Source organism: Coloeus monedula, assembly GCF_965178545.1.
Source record: "Coloeus monedula genome assembly, chromosome: 17".
NCBI classification, from domain to species: Eukaryota; Metazoa; Chordata; class Aves; order Passeriformes; family Corvidae; genus Coloeus; species Coloeus monedula.
This window is the reverse complement of record NC_138797.1, coordinates 13694967-13706185: the sequence shown is the minus strand read 5'-3', so window position 1 is coordinate 13706185 and position 11219 is coordinate 13694967. Positions and strand designations below refer to the sequence as shown.

Genomic DNA, 11219 nt, shown 5'->3' with positions numbered 1-11219 from the left:
AGAAGCCCTCAGCTGGTCAGTCAGGAAGGGCAGGAAAATCTTGACTTTGGTTTCTGGAGAAAATTTCTGCCTTTTCTCTCTGACCTGTGGTTTGAGCTCAGATCATGAGTTTTACATCCAGCACACAGAAGAGCCGTTTCTAATTTCTGTGGTAACCTCTTTTGTCTCTTTTTAACAGGGCTTCTTCCCTATCCAGAGAAGCTGGACTGACTTGCACCAGCCTTCATGGAGGAGCATGATCTGTGTTCCACTGAAATGCCAGCTGGGAACAAGGCCAGCTTCAGGGAAACAAGTCAGTCTGGTCAGGAGAGCCACGTCCCCAGGTAAAAAATGTGAAAAATAGCACCTGTACTCTTTCTGTGATAATGCTTAAGTAGGTAGAACACTATTGCACCTAATAGGCTTATGCTAAAGCAAAAACATAATCCAATACAAAAACAAACGGGCTGTCAGATTGTGAACAGCATCTTCATTCCCTCAGACCTCTCCAAAAAGTCTGTGGCTACAGACAGAAATACAGAAAACTGTGACAAAACAAGCATACTGAATTACATCAACAAAAAACCTTTGTCAATTTTTAAAGAGTCTTTCTGTATACAGTAAGTCAGCCTCAGCAGCTAGAACAGTCTGGGAGCATCATGAAGGTATTTTAAAAAGAAAATGATATTAACATTATTATTTGGAGAGTTCTTGGTCTCTGGCTCATGACCTCAGCAATGCACAGGTCTAAGTTTTGGAGTGTGTTGGTTTATTGCATTGCAGATTTTTATTTGTAACTGTTCTTTTGTGTGTCTTGTTACCTTGCTAAAGGTGCTATAATATGAATATTTTATGCTATTTATGTTGAAGATCTGTTCTCCTTCTATATAGGAACAAGTATCCACTCTGCTGCAACCTGTTTGCTGACAGGCAAACCCCGTGAGCTGTGCAGCACCTTCCCTTTATCTGCTCAGATGTCACTGTCAACTAAACCACAGTGAATTTTAAGTAGGCATACTTGGCCAGTGTCATATGTTTGCTTATTAAAATTCAGATAATCTCTGCAAAAAGACAGAATATCAGCAGGGGGTACATGGAGACTTCCTGTCCTCTTCCTCCTGTTTTGCATTTTACATATTACATTTCCAATTTCTGTTAGCTAGCAAAGGGGGAAATCAGGATTGGAACAGAAACCTGGATTTGCAAATTCTGCAGCAAACTTTGAAGTACATCTGGAATATTAAGATAGTTATAGTGGACAGAATCAAATGAATAAGTAAAATATTTATGAGTATCAAAGCAATGACATGATTTAGAATTCTTACCTATCTATCTGTTCTTTCATCCATCTGCCCATACAGATTTTTTATTGTCTTCAACACTAATTTTTCTTATGGTGGAGCGTTAAATTACTCTAAAAAAATTATAACTTTGTTTCAGCAAAGTGGAGAGAGTGTGGAAGCTGAGCTATAAAATGGAAGAAATATATTCAGCTGATTGAAGGGAGCTTTAGTGATAGTTCATTATTGTTTAAGGATTGATTTTAAAAATCATTCTTGCTGATTTGAGATAATTCATTTTGTGTGGCATGTACTGGTATTGACTCATCTTTTCCCTGTATATTACTTAATGATAGAATTGGTACTTTGGACTTTGCTGATAAAACTTTGAGCTAAAATAAGTTCCATGAATTCTTTAATTCCTTCCTAGACTTAGGATAGTGTAGAGTACACTTCCAATTTTAAGGACAGCTGAAATGCTGGAGTCAGATTGCTTATGAAAATAAAAAGCATCTGTCATAACACTCAAACTAGCCTGGAGTTTTGCTGTAAGGGATCTGCTGCAAGGCTACTTTGTCTTTTTAGGTGAAAGATACAGATTTTATTCTTTTCATGGTGCATCTGTTGAGAATAAGCCTTCATGTAATTAAAATCCTTAACAGTTTGTTCAGGGCAGCAGATCAAAAGGTTAATGTGCAATGGTACAACAGGAAGTATTTGTACTCTTGAACACTTTTTAAATTTATAGCATTTAAAAACAACTTTGCCAAAATCATGGCCAAAGCCAATATTACCTCATTTATAGTAAAACATTAATCATTAGTCACAGACCAGCCAGTTGGTCTTAAAGTTCAGCTGGTGAAAAATTTGATGGTTGTAGGATTGAACAGAAATATACTTTAAATCGTGTCCTCTAGTCGTGCATCTGGAATGGAAAGGCAGAGGTTTTAGGGAAACTGAGCAAAACAAAATTAATAAACAAAAATGTTCCTCCACACTTAATGAAACAAATATATACTGTAAACAGTTTTGGCTTACATGGTTTTTTTAAGAGTGGGGATAGTTGAATAAAGTAGAACTGGAATTTATCATATGATCTGTGTCATTAATTGTCTTTGTTTCAGTTCTGAGGTTCTTGAAGCAATAGAAAATGTTATCCAAGGTGTACTTCAAAGCTTGGCCCAAAAAAAAGCACCTGTTCTCACAGTGGCTAACAGAACAGATTGGAGGAACATAGAGTAAGTAGTAAATATTTAAAAGTCCTGCCTTCTATTAATATAAATGTCACAAATATGAATTTGATTATGTAACTTCCAGGAAAGTTAATCATACCTAATCATTCTATAACCAGTAGAATCAATAAATAATTTTAAAAAGTAATGGACAAATAAAAAGTAATGCTTAGTAACCACTCTGAACAGGCATCATGTATTAAGAAATAGCAGACCATAGCATAAAGGGAAATGTAAAACTACTGTAATAGGGATTGGAAAGGAAAGGGAGGTCCCATAAACAATCCTTTTCTGGAAGCAGTAGAAACCAGAAATGATAGGTTGTGTTAGAGTGAAAAAACCTGTTCTAGGCTGGAAGAAATTACTGGCAATTCTGTCCTCCAAACCCTTTGAGTGCTTCCTCTTCTTTTTTCCTGCTTTTCCTCACGGTATCTTACTTCTTCAAATGATCGTGATAAACTTATCCTTTTATTCTTCAGAGAAGATGCATCTCACCTCTCTCTGTTGTGTTTCTTACCTATGTGTTGTGTGCTGAGCTCATTACTAGCAAAATAAAGTTTCCAGTATGTTATCTAAATTTCAGATCTTATGCCAGCTTATCTAGACAGGATCAGAAAAAACGAAACCTGTCCTCCTTTACATCACACTCTGTGATTTGTAAAAGTTTCTTGTGCAACAGTATTTTTCCAAGGAGCTCATTTAAACTGAAAATCCCCAAACCTGAGAGATTAGCTAATTTAAATTAATTAAGCAAAAGAGTAAAGGGAGACACAAATCCATCTCTGGCCTTGTAAAAGCTCTGGACATCAGTGGGTTAAAGGATATTCAGATTGATAAGATTGCAGAGGTGCTTGTAAGTGGACACATTACAAATGTTTATGGTTGAGGAAGCACAGCAAACTTTCCAGGCGTAACACTTTGGCAGAATACTCATTTAATGAGAACAATAAACTTCTGCCAATCAAAAAACCTGAGGGGCCTGAAGGTAATCAGTTAACTGAAAGGCTTGTAGGTTCCAGGGAATTTAATGGTTTGTGTCTGGATAGTTTGACAAAAATGTTTCACTCAGATGTCTGTAAAATTAAAATACTCTAACAAAGTTTTGCAATTTTTGGCAGTCTTTGGGGAAATGGCATTCCATGCTAGAAAAACAAATGTGAGCTGTTAGTTACCATCTGAACACGTATGGGGGAAAATGTTCAAATTAAAACGACTTAAGATCACAGTATGTTAAAAATAAGAGTCATCAATCACATTTGAAAGAGCAGAACTATTATTTCTGGTGGAAAAGTGCAATCTCAGATATGTGTTACAGAATACTACTCTGCTGGAGTAAGCAGCGTCCTGGGAAGGATTGGAGCGATCCAGGTTTAACTTGAGCAATTCAGGGGAGTCTTGATTACAGTTTTCCTCCTTATAGGTTACACTGTTGGGAGCAGGCAACAGAGAAGCACAAATAACCTTAAAATGTTGCAATACAAAGGCAATAAAGTTACTTTAAAGCTGGCAGGCAGATGCTGCATTGGGCTGTCCCTGTAGATTCGTGCAGCGTGTGTGCTCTGCCACCCAAAGGATGCGTGGAGCAAAACCTTGGACGAACGGATTAGGAAACATGATGTGGTTTGAGAGAAAATTATAGCCATTAAACCACCAGTACTTTTTAAAAGTACATGTAAAACTTTGAAATGAAAAAGAATGCTTTAAAGATAGGACTGCCATAGCATAAGGCACCAATATAATTTTAAGTAAAATAATGAAATGTCCTTAAGAAAATAAGGACACCGATCCTTCTGGTGAAATGTTCGCCTTCACATGTGAAATGGTGAAGCATGAAATAGGGGAGCTCATTTAGGTTAAGTAACTGTTTAGAGAGCAGGATGGACTGTATTATTGTTTCCCACACTTAATAACAGAATACAATTAAGTTATTCTGATAATAATTTAAGGGCATAAATTGGATAATATTATTGTATTCTGAAATAGTAACACTTTTCCATACAGTCTGCATCAGAAAGTCATTTGTGTCAGACTGGATTTTTATTTTAATAATGATTCACATTTGTTCTTCTCATTTATTCCTTTGTTTTCATACTAAGTAATAACTGATGCTGATATATTAACAGTTCTAAACATGTATTAAATGCTTTTATTGTCTGTACTTTTGTCTGCAAATTTATCCCCTTTATGCTTTAATTCAGTCTTGAAGCATCTTCTTGAGAAACTCTTTCCTGTCTTTTTCCTTTGGCTATTCCAACCCCACCCAAGTTGATGGTTTCTGTGCTGAGTCTGAAAACAGCACTGGTGCATTGGATTATAGGAAAGGGGTTTCTGAGTCTGAGTTACCTTGCAGAGAACAATTTATATGTACTCAGGGAGTTTGCAGTTTACTTTATTTGTTTGCAATGTGTCAGATTTAAAGATTCTGTAGGTCTACAGATGATACCACGGTGCACTACAAAACAGATAAGAAGTGACTGCCCTCAATCAGCAAAAAGATTTGGTAAGTTAAAAAAAAGTCCAAAGCACAGTTCTTGGGCTTTTTTTTCCCCCCTTAGTTCCCAACTTTATTAAAAACATCCAAAAATTAAAATATTATGCACTGCAGTTTGGAAGTGTGTGGCTGATATAACCGGATACTATGATCAGCCTTTCAGCTTTTCTCTTCTTTCTTCTATTAAATTATAGTGAGTGACAGTGAAATTAATACAATATTCTTAGTGTTTCTTCCTTCCCTTAATGGATATCAACTAAAGCCATATTCAGAAGGTCTTGATATAAAAACATCCCCCCTGTTCAAAAATCTGGCCATGAAAGGAATCTTGGAATACAGACAATAAGCTCATTTCTTTTTCTAACTCAGTCATTTCATTTCTTGGCCTGGACATTAGAGCATACATTCCCTCACTTAACTCCCTCATATTTTTTCTCATTATGCTAGAAATTAATGAATCTATTGATTAGTACAGTTTCTCTGTATTTTGATATTAAAATACATTTCAAATTTTTATTTATGGGACAAAAACCATACAAAAGTATGGTTTAATATAAAGACAAATGACTGTATATGCATTTCTGAAAATGGATAGAATATTTTGTGAAATGTATTTTTTTCAGCTCTGATGCTCAAAATATTATCTATGATCTACAAGATGGTGCAGAGCAACACTTATGCAACTAAAAGGTAACAGGCTCAATTTCTGCCATTTCAAATAAAGCTGGTTTTAGTATGTTTTTGTGAAAATCAACCTATAGGATGCAAACCTGTAGGATTCATGTACATGGAATGCTTTAGGTTTATCTGATTAACCATGCTCTTTATAAAATTCTCATGAATTCTCATGCAGCTGTTTCAGTATTTTAATTGCAAATACAATATTTTGTCTTGATAGAGATATATATTATTCAGATACTCTACTGTTTGGTAGCCAAAGTGTTGTGGACCAAATAATCAATGACATTTCTTGCATGCTTAAGATACCTCGGAGAAGTCTACATGTAGTAAGTGGCTTCTTATCAATGTTTTTTGTCATTATTTCCAGATCTTATTAAACTGAAAGGGGAAATATCACAAAAAGTTATCAGCCAGAATTAAATAGTTAAAATAAAAAGTCTCATTGGTGCTAATGAAACCTGGTTAATGTTTATTGTGCCACTCAAAAGGTTTCTGTTGTCACAGAAAATTCACAGACTTTGCTGTTTTCCAAAGGGTTTGGGACAAAGTAGCAGCTAAAATCACAGGGGTTGTTATCATCTGGTGAAGGCAGTGCTTAAACTTCAGAGTTCAAGACACCTGTTGAGCAGTTTGACCTCAAATGAATTGCTAACTTGGGGGTTAAGTGAAAACTTAAAGTGCATCAGAAGTGTAACAACCTGTCAAATTTACTTGTATCTTGTCTGACAAGGGTTCCCTCGTATCTAAAATGATTTATTGTAAGTAAGGACAAAACATTGCTTAGTTTTTAAAAGGCTGATGGCAGTGAATCACTGCTTAGTACCAGTCACAATTCTTTTCAGAGATTTCTTGCTTTGTCTGTGCAATATAGTAACTTCCCATTTACTCTATACAACTTACTGTTTTTTCCAGCTGTCTACAACTAAAGGTTTTGTTGCTGGTAATTTAAGTTACACTGAGGAGGATGGTACAAAAGTGAATTGTACCTGCAGTGCAACAGTATGTATTGTAAACCACAAACAGCGATCCACAGCATCTGCCTGTACAAGATATCCTGCACTCCTTGTAGCTCAGGTTACAGTGTACAATCATCACAAACCTCTGCTTGTGGCAAATTGAGGCATTACAACCTGGGTGAATAAAACAGATGAAAATATTGCTTAACTGTATTGTAATTCTGAAGCTTAGCTCTAGACTCACCAAGAATAAATCTTTGGATGTGGGTTTTAGCACTACCTTCTGCCACGGCAGCCTTGCAGGGAAAGGTGTATATATTATACATCTTAGGCTTTATATTACAGTGTTCTGTCAAACCAAAGAATCCTGGCCACTCTGAACATACAGCATTCCTTTCTCAATAGATTGAATTCTAGCAGAGAGAGAAAACAAGTCAAGAGTGATTTAAGGAGATGAGATTCAACTGGCCTAGTCCTGAAAGATTTTCTACAGCAGTGCAGAGATTGAAAGCAGGAATAGAACTCAGACTTGCTGACTACTGTCATAATTTTCTGAAAAATGTGTCCTTTGTAAGCCTTATTTGGTCATTTCAATATTGAAAGGTAACCTTATCTGCCCATTACACCTTGTTTGTAAGCAAAAGTCCCCTGTTACTGATCTCCATATTTTTATTTGCTGAGTGGTTCCACCTTGGCACTGGGGGTGATTTACAGTCAGGAGTTAAAACAGACCACACACTTCCATATATACATTCTCTTTGACCAAGTTCTTCCCCCAATTCCTGTTTTCTCATCCATATGCTTGCCAGATTGAGTCAATCCTAACTGGAGATGTAAAGTAAATATTACCATATCTTCAAGTTGTTGCTTGAAAATACTCATAAAATCAGGTTATAGGTCAGCAAAAGAAAAGATTTAATGGTCTTCTGAAAAGAATGTTTAAATGTTTTAAGTCTGTATTAAATTTGCAATCTTCACACCAAGCAGACTTTTTTTCTGGCTAAGACAGATAAAACATTCATCAGGATATCATTATCTCCATCATGTCCACATGATGAACAATTTTCTGCAACAGTGGCACAAACACTTTCAAAAAGCATCTTGTTATGACAAGAGGACTCCTAGACCCCTACACCACAGTGCATATGAACGGTTGAATACACTTGTAAAGAGGTGAAAATGTCAGAACTGATCTTGCATATGGAGGAGGAATGGGTGTTTCAGGATAAAATCGTGTCCTTCATTACCTAATGTTGTTATTTTAAAATATATCATTTTCTCTATTTAAAATGATTAATCTCATTTTTGTTGTTTTAGGCAGTCACTGTGCCATCTAATGTTCAAGGAATTAAAAGTATCCTTTGAGCAAGAACTCTAATCGTAGACAGAAAAAAATAAAGTAAAAACAAGAAATATTCCAAGTTAAACAATGTTCTGGTAATTTTTGCTTTCCTTGTTGGCTCTGAAATTGAGTCATGATCACTGCTCTTGGCTCCAGAACAGATATTTTAGAGCAGTTGGTTTTAATTGATTGGTGTGATGGATCATTTTACATGCAGCTAGCCTTAACACAAAAGATTTAACCTCACATGCCAAATTTATATTAATTGTAGAAAAAGATGCAACTTTTCAGAGACTCCTGGATGATGACTTCTTCAATAAAGTGTCCCCATGTATCATGATCACGGTATGCATCTTGCATTTCATATCCTCCAGCTACACCCAATTTAAGGAATACTTTAGCATTGTAGAGCTGCTCAAACTTGGGCAAAAGGCCACAATAAAATTAATATGAAACATATTTAACAATAATTTTTAAAATTTAATTATTCTCATAGAAATACAAAATACACATTCTAAAGACTTATTTCCCCCAAACACCTCCTTAGAGCTTGGTAGCTTATCAGCTTCCTGTGCTGCTGCAAAGCTGCTGCTCAGTCCCAGAAAAGTTCAGCTGTTGAGTGACCTTTTATCCTTCAGGACCTGAGATTTTGCAAACCCAAATGAAACAGAATTTGGTTGATTTTGGATTGTACTGAAAGAGCTACGGAGCCTGGGGAATTAACAGGAATGTGTAAATGAAATATGCATACAATGAGGGAAAAACATTTCCCCATTCCTAAGAGAGATAAGCACTCCTACTCTGCCACAAATGGTCCAGCTTCAGTCAGTCATAGCAAGAACTTGTTTTATATTGTTCCATTAGTGACATAAATATTGTTTTTAAGATAAAAAAGTGGTCTTCTTACACCAGCCTATGCAGACACCAGGGTACATCTATACATCAGCTCCCAGGCCTCATAAATTAACCCCTTGAACAGAGGAATGTCTGATGCTTCTGCAGTGCCCATAATGCAGAACACCTGCCCAGCTGCTCCCAGCCTGGCCCTCCCTCTGCACAAAGCCAAAATAGGAGCATAGACCTTTCCCTGCAAAACAGCTGCTGGACAAACGTTTCTGCCAGCATTTTGTTTGTTTGCTTGCTTTTAAATGGCAAATGTAAACACATATGTAGCCAGATGTTGTTTCACTTAATTTAAAACCATCTGCTTTTCTTTTATTTCTTTAGGGAAGAGGCATACCAGATCTTAATACACGACTTTTGGTCAGGAAGCTGTGGGATTCTTTTCAAATTCCTGTTTTCACCCTTATGGATGCAGATCCACATGGTAAATCTGTAGAGGTTCAAAGGCATAAAAGGAAAGCAAAATTCATTCAGAATGCCCTTTCTCACTCTTACGGGAAGGTTCTGAGGGTTCAGAAATCCAACACAATCAGAAGGTGATGTAGCTACATTGATCCCACCTGAAATTAGGGAGATTACTGCAAAGTGAGAAGCAGCTGCTCAAAGCAATAGTATTAAGAGATATGAATTACACAGGATAGAGAAAGACATTTTTAATATTAGATGTTGGACAACGTGTAAAAGAGCTGATTATGCTTGGGTTTGAATTGACTACGCACAGATAGTGTGAAACATTTAAAAATATGAAGGTGACACACTGAGATTCTGATTATTTTGACATAATCTAAAATATATATGTAAACCATAAGAACCTCACTAATCTTAAAGCCATAACTGTTGTGCCATAAAACTGAATTTTTAAGCAGTCTCCTTAAACGTGCCCATTGTGCAGACAAACAGACACTTGACTTTTGCTATTCTGCAACCCAGGTGTAGAAATAATGTGCGTCTACAAATATGGATCTGTGGTGAGTATATTTTTTCCCCTTCAAATACGTTGTTTTGTAGCCTAGCCTGGAAGCTGGAATGCATGAAATGCTACAGCCTTTGTCAGAATGGGCACTGCCTTTTAACATTTTGTTTCAACACAAAGAGGTGACTTATAGGCCTTGTGTGTCTGCAGACACAGCTTCATCCTGCAACAAAAAGAAACTGGATAGCATTGCCAGCTGCTTCCTTTAACTATATTTCAGTTTTTCTCTGCTGCATAGGTGGTTTTCAGACAGTCCAAATAGAAAAGGGTTACCATTTGACTTTGTTTTCTGCCTTAGAAATGAAGGAGGAGGACCTAACTGTGAGATGGGTGATTCACCACAAAATCATGTTATGTTGGTAAAGATTCTGTTCTGGAGAATTTTCTTAGGGATACTTGTGTTAGTGTGGAACATTATGGAAGAGGAAGCAAGAGGGACAAGAAAGTGTTATCATGTTACATGGCTACAGACAAGGTATGGAAATACAATAGGAAGGCAGGCAGATAGAGGTGAAGGCAGAGGGCAGGAGCAGATGGATGAATTGTTCAGTAGAGAAATGGAAAAAAAATCATCCCAAGTTAAACTAAAGCTCACTGGATGTTATAGCTGACCTTTCTTATTTTAGTCCATGTCCTTTGAGGCCCATCATCTCACCGTTCCCTCTATCAAGTGGCTTGGTCTCCTTCCATCTGATCTCAAGAGGTGAGTTATTTCCCCAAAAGAAACAGGAGTATCATTCTGCTTCATAGACAGGAAATGCAGTCTGACTTACTGCACAAAAATCCATTTAAATCCATTATTCTTTTCATGCATTATTTTGGCTTAATATAAAGAAATAAGTCGTACAAATATATTTTTAAGTGTGTGAGAAAATTTAAGAATTCTATTTTCTTTGTAGATTAAACATATGCAAAGATGCCCTGATTCCATTTACAAAGCAAGATGAAAATAAGTTAGCAAGTATTCAAAAGAGACCTTACATTGCTTGTCAGCCACTGTGGAAAAAAGAGGTATGTATAAACCTGCTCTTTTCTATTTCTTACTCCCCGCAGGACAAATCCTATGTCTGACAACCTCTTAGGATAGCAGAACCAGTCAGATTTTGTAGCCCTAAAAGAAGGCAAGATTGAGAAAGCCCATGCCCTGGGATGTCTCTGAACCACTTTATAGTTCCACATGCATGTACAATGAGTGGATGGATTTTCCTTACTTAACTTCCTACACGTTAATTTTTCCTCTTTTTTTTTTTTCTCTCTTTTAGCTGGAAATTATGGCAGCATCTAAACTGAAGGCTGAAATTCAAGTTTTAACTTCTCTCTCATCAGATTACCTGTCCAGAGTCTATTTACCAAACAAACTGCAGTTTGGTGGATGGCTATGA

The 11219-nt window shown here is 36.5% G+C and overlaps 1 protein-coding gene across 1 annotated transcript; it reads left to right on the top strand.

The window, feature by feature from the left end:
* Positions 1-225: 225 nt before the first annotated feature.
* SPO11 (SPO11 initiator of meiotic double strand breaks) lies at positions 226-11219 on the top strand (the record flags this gene model as incomplete). Its single annotated transcript, XM_082292580.1, has 13 exons — positions 226-323; positions 2336-2497; positions 4903-4991; positions 5606-5672; positions 5881-5989; positions 6576-6662; positions 7937-7973; positions 8197-8306; positions 9189-9288; positions 9795-9832; positions 10464-10540; positions 10737-10848; positions 11100-11219. The coding sequence occupies 13 exons, from the start codon at positions 226-228 to the stop codon at positions 11217-11219; spliced, it is 1206 nt and encodes a 401-aa protein (XP_082148706.1).